The following is a 19,873-nucleotide window of genomic DNA, read 5'->3' on the forward strand; positions in this document are numbered from 1 at the left end:
TCTCCCCCTCCCCACCTTCCCGGATTATCCAAAGGCACCCATCATGTACTGAGGAGCCCCATGCCCCTGATGAGTACAATGTGAGTTAATGAATGGCAGAATTGCTACCTGAAGACCAGCAGCAGTACGCCCACTGCAGAGAGCAAGCACCATGCAGTCTCAGAGTGAGGTCCTCAGCCCACCTCCACAGCAGAGTGACCACAGTGCCCATCAGGACTCCCTGATCTCGGAGAAAATTCTTTGCAAGTGTTCCAGGCAATTCCCACGCACTTGGAACTTGAGAACACTAAGGAAAGTGTGAATTTGTGTGAGGCAGCGAAGTGGTTTGCAGCCTGCTGGATAGCTGTTATCAGGATGCTCTAAGTTCAAAGCATCCTGACTCAAACTGGCTTAAACAATAAAGGGGACTCATTGGTCACATAACTGGAAAGTCCTTGGGGGAGAGCACTGAGGGGGTGGCTTGACTCAGGGGACCAACAAGAGCCTCTTGGACTTGCTTTCTCCATTCTGTCATCCAGCATCTGCCTCATCCCAAGGCCAGATCTCCCTTCGCCACCCAGACCCCTATCAACTTCCAGACATACGTGATTCTTTGTCCCAGCCAGGGAAGGGACGTGGGGGTAGGAGAGGAGACACATAGTTCGTTAATTAATTCTAGTGGCTCTTTTAGAGGAGGAAGAATGCTTATTTCCCAGAAAAACTTCTTCCTTGGTCATGTTGCCCTTTCTTAAACTATGGCCCGGGGATGGCAATACAGTGATTCATTTCAGCCTAAACCACATGCCTCCCCCAACACATGTGCAAACACACACACACACACACACACACACACTACAGATAGAATCCGCTTCCTCCAAAGACTGGCTGAATGGGAGAGGTGAGGATACCAGAATAAAAACCAGGGTAGCTAGCAAGAGGACAGCGATGTCGGGGAGCCAGGCACAATGCCCACTACTATTCCTGAGTGAACCTGGGCCTTCTCAATACCCAGTCCCCTCCTCTGGGAAACCTTCCAATCCCTCCCCCACTCTGTGCACCCACACACCACCTGCCCTCATCCACCTATCCATCTATCCACTTACTATGTTCCTGGGGTGTTGGGGGCTGAGTGCTCAGTGTGAACCAGAGATTTCTACCCCAGTGGTGTTTTCAATCTGGGCAAGGAGAGAAGAGTTAATCAAATGATTACACTAGTTAATGTCTAGTTTCTCGAGTAAGTACAGGAAAAAAATGAGAGTTGCGGGGAAGAAAATGAGCTTGTGTCTGGGGACCTGACCTGCTGAGGATGCGGGGCTGGGGAGGGGGGCTTGAGGGAAGGTTTTCCCGAGAAAGTGATGTGGGACTTCTGCTCTAGTTTTCACCACACTGGCCATCCTACCCTCTGCCTCAGCTGTCTCCCTTGCTAGAAAAGCTAGCCTCCACACCCATGGGTTGTGGTCCAGGGCCTGATTTAAAGCTTATGCAACAAATGTGCATTGAATTTAATTGTCAGTGGTTAGAAGCGCTGGAAAGGAAGGTGGCTAGGTTCCAAAGAAGAGCTTCACGGTTATGGTAACAGTGGGCACAGGGTCCTCCTGGATGCTTTGGAATGCCTCAGGGGTGGGGGGTAGACAGCGTAGAGGTGGAAGGGGGATCTGCATTTATTCCAGGGCCAGGAGAAGCACTGTGGACTTTACATTCCAAGCCTCAGGGTGCAGGAGAGCAGGGGGTTGTCTCAGAATGGAACCTGGATGGACATCCACTCCCCTTGGCCAAGGGAGACCCGAGTCATGGCTCGTGTCCCTGAGTCACCTTAGGTACCCCTCTGAGCTCTCGGAAGCTCCTTCCTCTGGGACATGAGAATAGAAGCCACTCTTTCTGAACAGACTCTGAATTTGATGGTGGTGGTGGTGTGGAGGCAGGCGCTGCACTGGTGAGGTGGTTCCCAGGAGCGGTTCTCTGGAATTTTCTCCTAAGGCAGAGGTGGAGTGGAGGCAGAAGGAGAGATCCGGAGAGGCGTCAAGGCCGCAGCCCGCCGCCTGCCCAGGTGGCAGAGGGGCCGCGACTGGCCTGCAGCCAGAGCCCAGCGGTGTCCGGGCGCCCCTCCCCGCCGCTAGAGCCCTCCCACTTCCTCTGAAGCAGCCGCGGCTGTCAGGGAGCCGGGCGCCGCGCGCAGTGCAGGCTCGGGGCGCCGCGCAGAGGAGGCTGTCGCTCTGGCTCGCCGCCCCCCGCCGCCGCTCCGCACCGCGCCCCGCCGCCGCGCCGCGGACCATGGACCTGCCCAGGGGCCTCCTGGTGGCCTGGGCCCTCAGCCTGTGGCCAGGTACGTGCCCCCTTATACCCCCCACCCCCCACCTCCGGGAGCCCCTCCCTGACCTGCCGAGGCCTGGGATACAGCTGCCAGGAGCCGGTCGCGGTGCGCTCCCAGGGTCTGACCTCGGCGGCTCTCGGGGACGTGGGTCCCCCGGGAACTGGCTGCAGTCGAGCGACTCCGCCAAGTTCCGCGGTAGAGGGAGGCGCGCGGAGGAGGCCAGAGGCCGGAACTTTGGTGGAGTTGAAGAGGCTCGAGTTGAAAAGCGCCGAGGGCTGGTGGCCCCGCCGGGCGCCCTGCTTACCTCCAAGCGCCCTGCTTACCTCCAAGCGTCCCGCCGACCGGTTACTCGCGGTCCTGGGAGCGCCGAGGGCGCGCGTCCTGAGCGAGGGAAGGGGTCAGGGCGCGCGGAGAAAGCATCCCTAAGAGTGGAGAGACTGCTGCAGCGGTCCCGGGGAGGGGGGTTGCTGGGGGAGAGCCGGGAGCCGGGAGCCAAGAGCCTCCCAGGGTCCCTCGGGCCGGAACGGAGCGCAGCCTTGGGGCGGTCGGCGCCCAGGCTCTGGCGAGCCGTCGCGGGCCTAGCCGAAGGCTGCGGAGAGCAGCTCGGCAGTCCAGGGCTCTCGAAAACATTACCTGGCCTTCGAGGTAGGGACGGGGCATCGCCCCCCAGCCCGCGCTCAGAACTGTGCGCTCATTCAATAATGCGGGGGATTCCGCCATCGCCGAGACGTGCGCCGCCGCCTAATGCACTCCAGGTGTCGCGGCGCGGCAGGGACCCCGGGCCGGCGGGGCGCGCGGCCCGGAGCGTGAGGCCAGCCCTGGGCTATCCTCACTGGGGCACCCGGCCCGGGAGTCCCCACACCCCGAGTACCGGCGCGACCCGCCACTTGGTGGGGGCGGCCAGAGGCGCTGTTCTACGGATCGGGAAAGCTTGCGGGACCCCTCCTTGGCGTGGCCGAGTGCTCTGGCGGGGACCAGCACCTCGGAAACTGGCTGAAGGGCCTAGCCTCCCCTTCTGCGTGGGCTCCAGGTCTGGGCTGGGGCCAGTAGTAGGAGTCAGATGCGGTGGCAGGGGGAGAGGCGCCCTCAAAGAGCACAGGTGGAGATCCCCCAGCCCAAGCAAGCTCACCCAGTCCCAGGGTACTACGGGAAACAAGTGCACCCAGCGTCGGTCTATAGTGGAGCTTCTGGGAGGGCCTGTAGTTAAAAGGGGCTGTGCTGGTGGGGTTCAGTTCAGATCCTAGAGTCACAGCTGAAAACAAACATTGATGCTTTAAGTTGGGGAGGAGAGAGCGTTGGGGACAGCGGGGGAAGAGCTGCTACCAGGCCAGCATATATCTAGAAACCGGCTGCTGGAGGAGGTGGTGAAGCCCTCTCTAGGTCATTTAAGCAAGAGGGGGAACTCTAGGAACTGCCTTCAAATCACTAGGAGACCCAGCCATAGAAAAAAGGGAATGCATTCCTGTGTGACCCCAGATATGTGGCCCCACCAGAACTTGAGTTGAAGTGGCTGCTTTAGGGGCTAGAGACAGTCCAGAGCTCAGGAAGCTAGGGGCAAAAGCTTTGAAATCACACCTGGCTTCCCGTTCTGGCTCTGTTGCCCACTAGCCATACCGCCTTAGGCGTGTTATGCAATCTCTCCAACAGGTATCCTCCTCTGTGAACAGGAGGTAGATATTCTGAGACCATAAAGTTGTCGGCATGATTAAGTCAGGCTGGCCCTGTAAGAAAAGTTCTTAACACAGGTCTTGGTGCACAGTAGGGCTGAATAAGTGGTTGATAATGATAAAGCAGGGATGGAGGGGGGTAAGGGAGTGTGTTGAAGGACAGGGACAGGATTTGTGACTCAGAACTCCCTTCATATGGAGAAAACTACTCCTGAGTTATGTCTGGTCAGTCTGAGTTCTTAAAATATGGGATTCATTAAACATATCAATCAGTGTTGGCACAACATCTGCCTGCAAGGAACTGGGGGTGGGGCCCAAGCATGTATGCAGTCAGGGCCCTGCCTGTAGCTGAGAACAAGGTGAGACCAGGGAAAGCTAAATAGAAGCACTGGGGAGTGAATGGCACAGAGAAGGTAAGGGCTGCAATTCGAACAGGAGTTCAGTTCCACTTGAATAAGGCTTATTGCAGGAGGAGATAGCCTTTAGACTGGGCCTTAAAGGAGTGTGTAGAGTGTGGATAGACCTTGAAGTGGGATTGTTTGTACATTAGCGTGTTATTTCCTGGAACTACAGTAGTTAAAGAACAAAAAGATGAATATTTGAAAACAACAAAGATGACTCTGGTCAGCAGTGACTCTGAAGATTAGAAGGGTCACAGAGGTCATTGGGTCCATTCCCCCAGCTCCAGAGCAGGACTGATATTGATCTTTCATCTGTGCATCACATGGATTCAATGTGAGGATTATCAGGAAGCTTGCCTACTGGTGATGGCACAGTTTGGCTGAACAGGGACTTGTCACAGGCCAAGTTGGTGGAGGAGTCCTCATTAAGGCCATTACGAGTTCAGAGCCTTGATCTTTCCAGAGCTTCTGCTGCAGGCTGGGAAGGATGATGAGATGGGCAGAACTATCAAGAAAGCCAGAAAAAAAGTAGACAGGTCCAAAGACTTTCATAGCTGACGTTCAGAGAGAACAGACCCATTGATCAGAACTTGCCTATTGTAATGCATCTGATGATTAGGAAAAAGAATATATATATATGTATAACTGAGTCACTTTGCTGTGCAGCGGAAATTAAACACAACATTGTAAATCAACTATAATTCAATAAAATTTTAAAAAATAAAATAAAAGTGAAATCCTCCCAGTTTGGAAGCAGAAAAAAAATCCCAAAAACAACAAACTCAGTCTTTACTGAGCACTTGTTACCTGACAGGTGACATAAAGACACATAGGGAGATCAGACAGAGCATGGGGGTGAAGGCCCTGGGGTTTCACTGCCTGGGATGGGTCTGGCCTCTGCTAATTGGGACTCTGTTTTCTTGGCAAGTTACTAACCAGCTCTGGGCCTCAGTTTTCTCATCTGCAAAATGGGGATGATAACAATAGAACTTAAAGAGTATCCAAAGATTTATGATGTATATAAAGTACTTGGAAAGTTGCAGGCACATATTGAGCATTTAGGAGTTTGTCTTTCTTCTCCATCATCATCATCATCATTGCTCATTACTGGCCATTGAGTAAGGGATCTAAGGATGCAGAGATGTAACCTTCATACTCAGATCCATAAGAGAAGTCTAGAGGAAGTGCTGGGGTACTGGAGGCTCATAGGAAACATACATGCCAGGGTCCTAAATAAACCTTAACTTTCCTAATCCCTTCTCCCAAAGGCCTGGCCCAAAGTCTTGGTCATAATAGGAACTCAGGGGTTTTTGTTTTTATTTTTGTTTTTGCCATTGAGGCTGTCTTGAAGTCAATATGATCCTGGCATGAGTGTTTTGTGTCATTGGAGAGGAGAAGAACCATACCACTCCCTTATGTGTCCTTGTGGCTGGGGGTCTTATTCAGCAGACAAACCTTGTATGGAAAAGGCACAGTACTGGGCACCACAGGTGTGCAAAGACTAAAAAGATCCAAGTCCTGCTCTCCAGCTTGGGAAGAGCAGGGAAGGAGATAAAGTTTGTCACTTTGCCTCCCCAGTGCCCACCCTGCTGGGAGCTTGTCAGCCAAGCCTCTCAGCCACCATCAGCCGAGGAGCTTCTGGACCCTTCCACAGGCAGACCCTGGGGGCCCTAATGAGATGAAAGTGGAATATGACCCTCTTTCTTCTTATTCACCATGCACCTATCTCTGCCCTGCAGTGGATCCCCCAGAGATGGGATGTCTATCTCCTCAGCTAGACATCCTCATTGTTCCCAGCCCACCCACAGGTCTGTGGGTCCTTGAGAAACTCAGACAGCAGCTCACCTTCATTTCGCCTTCTGTGAACCTCTTTGTCTCCCCTCCTGCAGTGGCAGCTTCCTCCAGCAGCAGGGACTTCCCTTCCATCCTCTCCCCTCATTGCTTAGGACAGAACTATGGTCTTAACTGGCCTAGCTTGGCTCTTGCTGTATAGAAGGGAGTTTTTGGAGAATTAAAAAGCCCTCTTTTCTCTCCTTATTGCCTGACTTTGGAGATTCTTGTCTCACTATAGGCTTCCAGATCTTACTTACATTGTTCTATTGCAGTTGCAAAGAGAAAGGATCCATCACAATCCTCCCCAGGTAGTGACAGCGTCTGGCTGACTCAGGGAGGGTCAGCTACAAAACAAGCTTTAAACATGCACTAACACATTCCCAAAACGGTGTCTCGTCTGGCCCTTACAGCTTAATGCCCCTATCCCAACACCACTGAACCGTGGGTTACCCTCAGGAATTCATAGCCATTTGAAACTATTTTCCCAAGACAATTATGAGCTCCAAAGTCACCCACATGCCCTCAGTGTGGAGTGCTTGCTCTAGGGAGCTGTGGTCCAAGAAGGAGGGTCCCCATCCCCCAACATGCAAATCCTGAGTGTACCAATTCTTAGTTGAAAGCCCAGAAGGTTACCAGCCAGGGGAGAAGGGGAGGAGACTGGAGTTGGTCATCTCGTAAGCCAAAAATAAATAAGCTTCCCTAAAATTCCATGAAGGGTTTTCATGCTCTGTACTTCCCAAACTTCCTCCACCTTTGAGCTTACTGAGCTGGAGTAATGATCACTATGTGTGTGGCCTGGGAGCCCAAATGGATTCAAATCCTTTCTGCTTGGGTGACCCTGGATAAATCCCTATGGGCCTCATTTCCTCATCTGTAAAATGGGTAGAATAACGACTTCACAGGCTGATGTGTGCTTTAGATGATCTCTACGTGGTTCATTTGTATCAAGTGTTTGGAACAGCATCTGGCACCCAGTAAGCCCTCAGCAAACAATAGCAGTTCATTGATCACCCTTCCCATCATTCACTTGATTCATACCAGGCACTGCATCAAGCATTTTCTCACATCTCAACTAGGCCTCGCTATGGAATTCACTACAGCAATCATCAGGTTACACGTGAGAAGTTAAGTGGTTCATCAAGGGTCATGCTGACTGAGTAAGAGGCGATGTTTGGTGTTTGCCCTTAATCCATGCATAATGTCTCTTCAGGAGGGCACAGAAAGATGAATAAGATGCCCTTGCTGGAAGATACTGTCTTCAGGGAAAATGAGATCTGTACGCAAATGGCCATTCTCACAGGGGCACTGGTCCAGGAGAAGCAGCTCTCTCCTTCAGACTCAGCCAGACAGCGATTTCCCACTCAAGATGCTGGCCTGGTGAGAAGTGGTCCTCACGCCCTGCCTTTTAACACGGGAGCCTCTCTCTCTTACTTGCCTCGCTGCTCAGGGCCGAGTGGGGCTCTACCATCTGCCCCCAAGCCCCAATATTCTGGGCCACTTTGACTGCCTCTCCAACCCTCCTCAGGGTCTAGGCTGGGCATTGCTCTCCTCCCTTCCCTGCCTCTGCTTCCCCTAATCAAAACCTGCTCTGAGCTCCAGGCTTAACGAGTTAATTCATGCTGCACAGCACTTATGAGTGATGACAGCTTCATGTGTCCTTCAAAGTGATTTGCATTTTAACTGGACTGTGCCTTGAGCCAAAGGATCAAGGGGCTAATGATGGAATTTCAGGTACCAGGACCTGAAATAGGTGAGACCAAAAAGTTGAGGCAAGGGACCTGCCTAGCCTGGTCCAGCCCCTTACCCCACTTACTTACTCCATCGCCAATCAGATGGGTTCTACCTGGGCCCTTGTGGATGATGGGCAGCCTCATCCTGTAACATAGAAGAAGCCAGTCTGTGGCTTGGGTGATGCTGCTCTAAAGCGGGCAGAGGTTTTTCCACGTGGCATGTGGGATAAGTTAGGCAAGTTGCTATAACAATGTGCTCCAGGATTCCAAACAGGATGACACAGAGAAGGGGCTCCTGCCTCCGTAGCTGGGGCTGACAGCTTTCTTCCCCCAGCAGCATCACCCAGCTGGGCCAGGCTACAGGAATCCTGACCCCGCAGATTTCCAGGACCTGTTTCTTTGCAGACTGGGCCTCAAGAAGGCCATGCAAAAATCATGAAACGAGTAAGTAGATGCAGCTCCCAACAGTCTGCAAAGAGCACTCCCGTGTATCTGTTCTGTCAATCAGAATAGGCCAGGTGAGGTCAGAGGTCCTGTCGAGGCTGGTATGTCCATTAGATAGAGGGGGAAACTGAGGCTTTTCAAAGTTAAATGATTTCCTGTGATTTCCCCAAGATCACATAGGAATTCAGGGACAGATCTTCTGGCCAAAGATGAGATTAGAAACCTAGTTTGCTACACTCGTCAGAGGAACTTAAGGAGCAAGCAGTGCTTCGGCCAAAGGAATGAAGTTCTAATGGTAGATTTTCTACATCTGTGGTAGGCAGGTAGGACAAGGTCATTGAAATCATTCTCTGTAGACCACTGGGGGTGTCTGCAGTCTCCACCATCTGTCCTTTCTGTCTCACCCATCCCCAGGCCCTCAGACTACTGCTTTCTCCTACTGCCAGGAAGAAGACCACAAAGCAATGTCCATCTCCTCTCCTTCTACTGGAATTGCTCTTTTCCTGGAGCTCATAGCCTCTCATATTTGGTGACTGGTGGCAACCATAAAGTCCCATAAATAGTATGTAGACAGAGCTCTTCTCTGAGTTTATTCCCACCACTTACCACATATGCAGGATCAGCTACATAATCTGTGGGGCCCAGTGTGAAATGAAAATACAGGTCTCCTTGTTTAAAGACTATTAAGAATTTCAAGGTGGCCACGGCAGAGCATTAAACCAAGCGGGGGCCCTTCTGAGTGTGGGGCTGAGCAACTGCTCACAGAGTTCTCGCTGCAGGCTTGTGATTTGGCAAGGAAGGCACCAGGATCCCTCTTGACACATGAAGAAACTGTGTGGCTCGTCCACTTGGCCAGTATGTACTGAGCACCCACTAAACCCCAGGCATCTCCAGGTTCTGGAAATTCCAAATCAGATAAGGCCCAGCCTCTGTGAGGGCAGGAAGGCACAGATCACACATAGGCTGCAGGGCCCATGCAAAGTGCTGGTGTCCGTAGATGTAGGGGTGCCCTAGAGCTTCTCGGGTTTTTTACCTGCCCACTTCAGCCTCCCCTCTTGGTCTACAGATAATCAGCAAGTCCAGTGGTCCTCATTCATGCGTGAACAAGAGAATGATGGTGTAAAACAAAACTTTTCACTGACCCCGGCAGAACACACCATCACTCTCCATGATGGAGCCTGGCCTTGGCATTTTTTAAAGCTCCCCAGTAATTCTAATGGGCAGCCAAGGCTGAGACTCACCGGTGTCATCTGAACCCAATCCCCAATCAAGCAGAAGAGAAAACACTGTCCAGGGAAGGGGAATGACTTTCTCAGGGTCACGAACAGTCAGTGGTAAAACCAAGATGTAACCAATTGTCCTGCTTCCTAGTTTTCCAGCCCACCTCTCCAGCCTGCAGTTTCACAGGATTCATAGCCAGGCTGGGCTGGAGACACAGCGTGGAATCAGACTTTGAGAGGCTGAGGCACAAGGGGGAATTTGAGATGGGAGTTGGTATTTGGAGGGTTATTCATTTAGTGACCCTGTCTGTGTCCCCCACAAGGCCATAAGCTATTGATCACTGTGTGGCCCCTAGTGGGCCAGAGGAAAGCCAAAGAGGGGCTATGGGGACAGCAATTTGGCTGAGGATTCTGGTCAGAACTGCTCACAGACAGATGGACTGGCACGGTAGGAGGTGTCCTGCAGGAGTTAAACAGAGCCCATTAGGGTCATTCCAACCCTGCGATTCTGGGCCCCACTGAAGCTGTTGCGAGTGTTCAGGTGAAGGAAGCACCTGACTCAGAATGGGGACTGTCAAAGAGAAGCCCAGGTGGGGTGAGGAAGGGATGCTCCATCAGGAAAAAGAAGAGAGGCTTGCCTGGGGGAGGCAGAGCAGGAAACCCCTGGGACCAGCCTGAGGCCCAAACTCAGTTATCATCCTTCCTCCTGCCCCCATCCACCCAGACCTTCCTCAATAGCAGACAAAGTGAGGCTAAAACACAAAGTGAGTATGTAGTCACTTCCCCTGCTTAAAATCCTCAGTGGCTCCCTATTGCCTTAGGTTGAGTCCAGCCTCTTTTTTTTTTTTTTTTTTTTTTTTGTGGTATGCGGGCCTCACTGTTGTGGCCTCTCCCGTTGTGGAGCACAGGCTCTGGACGCTCAGGCTCAGCGGCCATGGCTCACGGGCCCAGCCGCTCCGCGGCATGTGGGATCTTCCCAGACCGGGGCACGAACCCGTGTCCCCTGCATCGGCAGGCGGATTCTCAACCACTGCGCCACCAGGGAAGCCCAGAGTCCAGCCTCTTTAATAGAGCTCACCAGACCCTGAATAGCCTGCACTCGGGACTCCCCTCTAGCAGCACTATGTGCATGGGCACGTCTACACCCCTATGGCAGCTCCACTAAACTGAGCTTCCTAGTTTCTCAAACACACCAGCTCTCTCTGTCCTTCACTCACATTGTTCCCTATATCCCATTCGACCCCCTCCTTCCTCCTGGCTGTCTCCCACTTATTCTTCAGGTCTTCCTCCTGAAAGCCTCACCTGACTCAGTCAGACTGTTGGATCAGTTACTTTTGTGATCTCAAGATGCCTATACTTCTTACAGTGTTATACCCCATATACAACACAGTATTATAATAGCCTAAACAGCTTTGCCCACTGGACTGGAGCAGGGACCGCATCTATCAGTCTCTGTATTGCCAGCTCTCCCACAGTGCCAGATGTAGTACTGCTCAAATAATATGTGTTGAATGAATGTAAGAACTGTCTAAATCAACAGAAAGATATTTAAGGGCAAGATAGATGTCTTATGTTTCTTTGTAGATGCACCCCCAAGACGTCCCAACACAGTGGCCTGTATTAGGTGCTGTGCTAGGCGCTCCGAGTGATAAAAGTTAAGAGATAAGTCCTGTCCTTCAAAGAGTTTATGGTCTAATAGGAGAGAGATCTTTGGATAAATAACTAATACAAGGAATGAAGTAATAAAAGCTGTAAGAGAGCTACAGATAAAAGACTCTGGAATTTGAGAGGTGATAAAGAGATGATTTGTAACGGCAAGAAGAGCAGAGAATATATCTGGGGAACAGCCTGATGTTTGGTTGGCAGGATGCTGGAGTATGTGCAGAACTGCAAGAATGGAACATGGGCTGAGGCCACCAAGAGAGGACCAAATGCCAACTAAGGCATTTGGGTATAGCAGATGGGAGCTACTGAAGGTTTCTGAGGGAGGGTAGAGCATGTTCTAATCTATGTTTTGAGAAGCTCCTTGCGGGGCGGGGGGGATATGGGTGTAGGTTGAATGTGACAGGACAACAACTAGAAGCAAGTGGATTGCTAAGATGGCTACTGCAGCAACCCAGGCAGGAGGATGCCAGAGCCTGATGTAAAGGTGGTGAGAGGGGAGAGGAAGAGGGAACCTGTGAGGGGCAGAATGGAACATCCTTGGTCATCAGGGAAGGAAAAGGAGAGGATATTGGGGCTGGGGGGGCGGGGTTAAGGACCAGGAAGTTGAGTGGATCCTGGACATGTCGACTTTGCAGGGCTCTTGGGCAGGTGGAAATGTTGGCTGGGAGCTTGGAAGTGAGTCTGACTTGGAATGTTTTGACTGGGAGCCTCTCAACGTATACATGCTCAGTGGCACGCGGGCCTGAGAGAGAGGGAGCACCCGTGGCATGGGCCCTCCTGTCCCTCTATCCCCTTTCCAGGCCCAGAAGCAGTGATTCATGCCCCAAACTTAAAGAGAACCCAGATTCTGATTTTGAAAGCCTTTCAGAGCAGAAGAAACCCACGAGAAGGCCAGACCAGACCACAAGCCAAGCAGCAACTGTGGAATGTGCTTGCTGCTGACGGTGAGGCCAGCCGGGGGCAGACATGCTGGCAGGCTCGGCAAGAGGCCCCTCCGCTTGTCCGGAATATGTCAAAATGGTCACCAAGATGGTCCCTGCTCTTTCCTCTCTCTTCCATGTGCATCTCTGCATTTGAGCACATCTTAAAACTAGCCCCTCCCCCCACCCCCAGTCTGTAAGTTGCACTGGTCCCCATGATCCTTGGTGTGAAAGCTCTGGTCTGCCATCTGTCTTCCCACCTCTTCTCTGCCCGGAGGACTAGGACCAGGAGACAGGCAGGGGGCGGGGGGCTGCTCTGGGGGTGCCCAGAAAGGCTCCCGTGGCTTGTGGCAACAGCCAACCAACTGGTCTCCCTGCATCCACCCTGTCCCTTGAGCTCCTGCACCCAGTAGCCAGAGGGATGCTGCTTGCATGTGGATGGGATCACGTCCTAGCCCTCTGCCACGAACTCTCCGGGGCTCCCCTTCTTCTCTGGGTGAGAGGCTTGTGTGATCTGACTCCCCTGCCTTTCTGACCTCATCCTCTACTCCTCCCCCACTTGCTGCTTCCGCTCCACCCACACAGTTTCCGGAATGTTCTTCAAACATTCCTGGTGCCTTGGGCTTCGCACTTGCTATTCCTTCTGCCTGGATGCTCTTCACCAAAGAGCCTCTCTCGCTTCCTTCAGGTCTTCACTCCAACACCCGCCTTTCATGGAGGCCTTTCCTGCACCCCTAACTAAAATGTCAGCGTCCCCTGCATGCACTCCCTTATATAAACCCCCGTGCCTGCTTTAGTCCCGCTGGGGTATTTCTCACTAGCGAGCATTATTACCGATTTTCTTTATCCACCTTGTTTATTGTCTGTCTCCTCCAATGGAGTGTAATCATGAAAGCAAGAATGTTGTTTTACGTGTGTATCCCAGGGTCCAGAGCAGTACCCAGCCAGAGGAGGCAGGTAATAAGTAGTTGTGGAATGAATGAATGAATCAATGAAAACCTCCCCCAGCCTGCAGCAGCCTGAAATCCCATTAGTTAATCCCCTTTGAGATAAGTATCACCCTCTCCCCAGTCACCTTTCTTAGGACCCCAGTCCCCTAGGCGTTCAGTCCTGACACTTCACAGGCCATTGGTTAGTAAAGTCTTTCTTTCCAGACAAGGAGAGTGTGGTGGTAGTTGCTGGTGGGCTGCTGAGGCAGAGGAGGGGATCCTGAAGGGAGAAGGGCCTTGAAAGGGGCAAAGTGTTCAGAGCAGGCAGCTCAGGCCGGCCCAGCTGGCCCCATGCTGTTCAGTGTTATTTACTGTGACTCAGAGAGGACACAAGGAGACATGGGACAGTCCTTGTTTTTACACAGTGAAAACCTAGGTATGTAATGGACTTCCCAGGGAACAGCGGGGTGGAGCAGAAGTTTAAAATGCCTCATTTCCCACAGAAGGGTAGTGATTCAGACATCCTCCATGGACCGCAGAATGTGGATGTGTCCTCCGGTACCCCAGAAGGAGCTGTGAGTGCCCAGAGAAGATGGCAGGGGCTGAACAGTAGACCCCAATAGTGGACCAGGTTATGGTCCAATCCCTGGGAACCACCAGACCAGATTCTGCCCTGGTGACTGGGGAGATGACAATAAACCCATTGTACAGGTGGGGAGACTGAGTCTGAGCCCAGCGAGGTTCATATTTGGGGCATGTGACCACTGACTTGGGGTTTGAATACCGGCCCTGGCACTTACTAAGTGTGTGACCTTGGGCAGGTCACATTCTCTCTTTAGAATGTATAATGAAAATTATAACGCCTACCCTGTAGGATTAGTATGAATAAATAGAAATAATACTGATTACCAAACAGCAAGTCTGGCAGGGATGAGGTGCTCAATAAATGTGTACTACTTGCTAACAGTCATCGGGGGCTTCCATGAATCAGGCTTTGTGGTTTTTTTGTTTTTTTAAAAAATAAATTTATTTATTTTTGGCTGCGTTGGGTCTTCGTTGCTGTGTGAGGGCTTTCTCTAGTTGCAGTGAGCGGGCTTCTCATTGCGGTGGCTTCTCTTTGTTGCAGAGCACAGGCTCTAGGCGCGCGGGCTTCAGTAGTTGTGGCACGTGGGCTCAGTAATTGTGGCTCACAGGCTCTAGAGCACAGGCTCAGTAGTTGTGGCACACGGGCTTAGTTGCTTCACGGCATGTGGGATCTTCCTGGACCAGGGCTGGAACCTGTGTCCCCTGCATTGGCAGGCGATTTCTTAACCACTGCACCACCAGGGAAGTCCCAGACTTTGTTCTGAGCGTCCGTCTTCTCAATAATCCTAAAAGAGGGGTGCTGTTATCTCCCCCATTTTAGAGATGAGGAAACTGATGCATGTCGTTAAGTAACTTACCCAAGATCACCAGGGTCATAAAGTCACAGCCTGGGATTGGAACCCAGGGGGTCTGACTCCAGCAACTGCAGTTCCCAGAGGTCATGTGACTTGACCGAGGTCTTGCAGCTGCTGATAAAAATGAGATCCATACTCCAAATCCAGGTTTGATCATCTCCAAAGCCCACCTTCTTTCCTGCTTTTCCTGTACTGCTCACACGGCTCTGGCCATATCTGTGTGACATCTGGAGTAATTTCACTTAATAATTTTCATTCAACTGACTTTAAATCATCTCAGTCTTTTCACTTACCTTCATCGTAAGCAATAATTGCTGTGAAACCTAAGTTTTGATTTGCTTGTAATTTTTTAATATCCATTAAACATGAGTTGTCAAGTTTTAATGTTCACTCTTGTCCCACGTAAACTCTTCTCACCCACTATGCCCTAGGAGACACTAGGTCACCCTGTGCAGCCCTCAGCAAGGACAGATGCCCCCTAGTCCCTACTCATCCAGAACTGAAGTGCAACGGGGCTCAGGTTTGACTGGGGGACATTTTGACGAGACAGACCTAGACTCCGTTCATCTGTGGCATGATTTCTCAGCTGCCCTGGCTCTGTCTCCTTGGAGGTTTAGTCAAGGCCCCCTCCAGGGCTAGTATCCCCTTGGCACACACCTGGAAGAGTCCAGAGAAGTTGGCAGGTGTGGCCATTTTCTCTCGTGCTCAGCCCACCCCAGGGTGAGGCCCAGGAGGGCACTTTCCCGCCACCTGATAGCCAGGTCCCTTAGTGTTTCTGCAGTGCTGTTTGGCTTGGCAGTGGCCCCACTGGACTGGTGCCCACTGCTGATGGAGACGGGCCAGGGAAGAGGGGTCTGCCCAGGGTGCCCCACTCATGAGGACGGAGGGAGCTTTTATGTGGAAGCAGAGGCCAAAAGCCCCAGATCAAAGCTTTGCTGAGCATTGCGCTGTCCTGGAGTTGGGAAGGGGGCAGGGAGGGATGTGGCAGGGGGAGAGCAAGGAACCACTGGGGAGGGAAGTCCAAATAAGTCTGTTGTCTCCATGAAAGAAGAGGAAACTCCCAATCCTCTCAGTAACAAATGTCCTTAGAGGATGAAGGTTAAAGTGGAGAGGAAGTTGCTGCTTTCTCTGGGCCCTAAGCAGCTCCAGAAAGGCCTCCTCTTCCAAGAAGCCCTCCTAGATCACTGCCAAAGTGATGATCATATTTCTGTGAGCTTCTCTATCACATCAGCTGCATTTCATCAGCTATCATCTTATCAGCTCTACCCTCACTCTCCACAAGGCTGCCTGTCCCTTGGGCAGTGGGCACTGTTCACTACCTTCCCTCTTACCTTCTCCTCCCCTGTATAGCGTCCCACCATCCTGCCCTACCTCCAACTCTTAGGGTCTTGACACTGCCTCAGGCAGTTCACGCCAGCCCACACCCCTCTTCTTTAAACCTTGACTCCGCTCAGCCTGCTGGGCAGTAAAACAGCTGCAGACTAATTCACACAGGGGAGTTCATGGCTAACTGAATATTAGACCTACCCTGCCTCTTATTGATTTTATAGGAAGGGTTGTTTGAAATCAGCCATGGCTTAGCCCAGATGGACCAATCTGGGCCAACCCTGAATATAGCGGAAGTGGAAACCAAAGCCTGGGACTGGATTACATCTCTCACTAACTGGACCCTCCAAGCCTAGGGTAATGAAAAAGCCCTGGACTGTGGATGAGGACCTCTGGGTCAAGTTCAGGCTCCAATTCTAAACTTAAGTGAGCCATGTGCCCTCTTGAGACATCCATTCAGTCCCTTCTAAAATAAATATTTGGTCTTCATGTTTCTGAAAGCTCTTCAGCGGCTGTGCTTCCATGCTTCTGTGAACATTTCCTGAGCCAGAACCTTGACTCTGGGTATAATGCCACATGTAACACAAGAAAGAAGTTGACAACAGGAGTTCTATTTTATTTTATTTTAAATTTATTTTATTGCAGTATAGTTGATTTGCAATGTTGTATCAATTTCTGCTGTATAGCAAAGTGATTCAATTACACATATGTATACATTCTTTTTCATATTCTTTTCTATTATGGTTTGTCACAGGATATTGAATAGAATTCCCTGTGCTATACAGTAGGACCTTGTTGTTTATCCATTCTGTATATATTAGTTTGCATCTGCTAATCCTAAACTCCCAATCCATCACTCCCTCAACCCCCTCTCTCCCTTGACAACCACAAGTCTGTTCTCTATGTCTGTGAGTCTGTTTCTGTTTCGTAGATAAGTTCATTTGTGTCATATTTTAGATTCCATATATAAGTGATATCAGATATTTGTCTTTATCTTTCTGACTTATTTCACTTAGTATAATCATCTCTAGGACCATCCATGTTGCTGCAAATGGCATTATTTCATTCTTTCTTATGGCCGAGCAGTATTCCATTGTATATATGTACCACATCTTCTTTATCTAGTCATCTGTCGATGGACATTTAGGTTGCTTTCATGTCTTGGTTACTGTGAATAGTGCTCCTGTGAACATAGGGGTGCATGTATCTTTTTGAATTATAGTTTTTGTCTGGATATATGCCCAGGAGTGGGATTGCTGAGTCATATGGCAACTTTTTAGTTTTCTGAGGAACCTCCACACTGTTTTCCATAGTGAGTGCACCAGTTTACACAGGAATTCTATTTTAAAACAACTTCATTGGGCTTCCCTGGTGGCGCAGTGGTTGAGAGTCCGCCTGCCGATGCAGGGGACACGGGTTCGTGCCCCGGTCCGGGAAGATCCCACATGCCGCAGAGCGGCTGGGCCCGTGAGCCATGGCCGCTGAGCCTGTGCGTCCGGAGCCTGCGCTTCGCAATGGGAGAGGCCACAACAGTGAGAGGCCCGCGTACCACAAAAAAAAAAAAAAAAAAAAAAAAAAACAACAACTTCATCTAGAGCATGGGTGGACCCAGGGCATGGTTGGCCCTTCATCATCCACAGGTTCATGAGGATTCCTGGGCTTCAGAGCCCTCTTGAGAGGCCTCAGCATCAAGTGTCTGCCGAGGAGGGAACGTGGAACCTGAACATCCCAGATAAGTAGCTCTCCTTGGCTTGCATCCCTCCAGTGACAAGTGGCTCACCACCTCACAAGGCAGGCCTTTGTTTTCTAGCAAAGGCAGAGGGAATCATGAGCCCTTAACTCTCCTAAGGAGCTAAAAGTGGGAGTGAACATTTGGGATAGTTTTGAAAGCATGAGTAACTGACATATACCAAAAACCAAAGGGTTCTGCATAACCCTCAGAGAACCAAAGCACTTCCACTCCCCAGCATCCTCCATCCCCACCAAGCCTAGCCAATAGCATCCAGCTTAGCTTGTGTTCTGGTGGATCTGTGTTGAGCTCTGTGCAGATGGAGAACTTTTCAAATGGGTAGGGTGTATCCACTGTAGGGCGGGCCCTGCAGGCTTGGAAGGGATGGGCCCTCACAATTCCTTTTTTTAGTTTGCATTCAAAGACCTGGAACAGACAGGCCCAGCAGTTCTCCGGGTCCTCACTGCCCTACTTCCTCTCGTTCAAGGGAAAGCCTTGCCACAAATTGCATATCCTGAGCTTTGTCTTGTTCTTACTTTGTCCAAACACCCCCTGGGCTGGGGCTAACCCCAGATGCCCAGGGCTCTTGATCCACACACTCATGACAAGCAGGAGACAATCTTAGGAGTTGGAAAACCAAAACCAAACTGTCTGAGCTCTTTGAGCTGGTTAGTATGTCAGGAAAGGGAGGGACTCACTGTCTAATTCGTCTCCCCTAGAAATGGCCAATGGCCAGGAACAGAGTGGGCAGGGCCGCCACGTACAGCTGTGCAGGCTGAGCACTGCATAACTCAGTCAACTACAATGTAAACGGCCCCCTCTACAGTTGTGTTGTGAAGTGCAGTGACATGGGAGTGGGGGGTACAGAAGCTGGTAACCGAGTACATAAATGGGCTTCATTAAATCCAACACAGGGACTTAGAGATACAGCATCTAGTCCAGTGTGTGCTTTTTACAGATAAAGGAACTGAGGGCCAGAAAGAAGAAGAAATTGGTCCAAAGTCGTAAAACAAGTTAGAAGCTGTGCTGGGATTAAAACTAGGACTTCTGAAGCCAAATTCAGGGCTCTGAGTTCCCTCCCTCCCTGAGGTTCTGAGTATCACATTCCCTGTCTACTCCTTGTTAGCAGGTTAGTGTGTGAGGTTAGTGAGGTTCTTGGAGGCCTGAATATTTCTATTCTTTCTCTCTCTTTTTGGTTTCATATTGTCTTATATGTCAGTAGGTGCATATTGAGCCGCTTTCATGTGCTAGGCATTGTTCTAGATCCTGAGGATAAAGATACAGTCCCTTCCAGTGGAGTGCTGGTAAATGTGTAACAACTGATTCTGGCTCTTGGAATGGGGTGGAGAGTCCTTCTTTGTACCCATTTGCCAGTTACTGTAGTGTAAATCCTCCCACCATGGTCAGCATTAAGTGACCAACAGGCATCACTGAACGGGAAGATTGCACACAATTGTCTCTTGTGAGCAGGGACCAGTACTCCACTCGTTCCTAACATTGTAGAACTTAAACTCTAGTGGGAGAATAAGCAAATAGCTCTTGTAGCCATCTGTTATTATGTTTAACTGTAAAAGAAACAAAGAAGATGCTTTGAGGGAGAGGAACGGATTCTCCATAGCATGGTCAGGAAAGACTTCTCCCAGGCTGTGACATTAAAACTGGAGGTTGAGAAGGAGCTGCCTGAGCAAAGATTTGGGGGAGACTGTTCCACACAAAGGGAAAGACCTTGAGGTGGAAAGAGCTTGGCTTGAGGAGCAAAGAGGAAGGCAGTGTGGCTGGAAGCAGGAAGTGGTGAAGTTCATGGCACAGGAGCAGACTGATCCTACAGGGCCTGGTGGGCCCTGAGGAAGGGTCTGGAATCTATCCTACATGCAATGTGAGGAACCTGGAGGGTTTGAAGCAGGAAAGTTCCAGAATCTGATTGGCATTTTTAAAAGATCACTATGGCTGCTGTGAAGAGCATAGATTGCAGCTGAGCAAAATTAGAATTGAGGGACCAGTTAGAAGCCTCTTGCCAAAGTCCAGGCAGAAGAGGATGAGAATGACTTGCGCTGGGTGATATCAGAGGAAAGAGAGAAGAGTGGACGCACTTGAGAGGGATGGAGAAGGTAGAACCTGCACGGTTTGCTGATGGGAAGTGACAGAAAATCCTGAGGAAGTACCTCCAAGCTTCTGACTTGAGCAATCAGGGTGGTACTGCCAAGTGCATCGATGGGGAGACTTTGGGGAAAAACCAGTGTGGAAGGGAAAAATCTAGGGCACCTCTGTGGTCATGTGAAG

At 50.8% G+C, this 19,873-nt stretch overlaps 1 protein-coding gene across 3 annotated transcripts in view; it reads left to right on the forward strand.

The window, feature by feature from the left end:
* Positions 1–2,136: 2,136 nt before the first annotated feature.
* The window catches only part of ITGA11 (integrin subunit alpha 11), a 129,197-nt gene continuing 111,460 nt past the window's right edge, over positions 2,137–19,873 (forward strand). For 2 of the 3 annotated variants that reach the window (XR_010839775.1, XM_067029603.1), the window contains exon 1: positions 2,160–2,302. Coding sequence is in view for 2 of the 3 variants with exons in the window: in XM_067029603.1 (XP_066885704.1) it covers positions 2,251–2,302 (52 nt within the window). In the remaining variant the exon portion in view is untranslated. Of the gene's footprint in view, positions 2,303–19,873 lie in introns of all 3 variants that reach the window. The other variant, XM_059058564.2, reaches the window with a different exon arrangement.

The sequence above is a fragment of the Kogia breviceps genome, chromosome 3, assembly GCF_026419965.1.
Source record: "Kogia breviceps isolate mKogBre1 chromosome 3, mKogBre1 haplotype 1, whole genome shotgun sequence".
Taxonomy (NCBI): Eukaryota; Metazoa; Chordata; class Mammalia; order Artiodactyla; family Physeteridae; genus Kogia; species Kogia breviceps.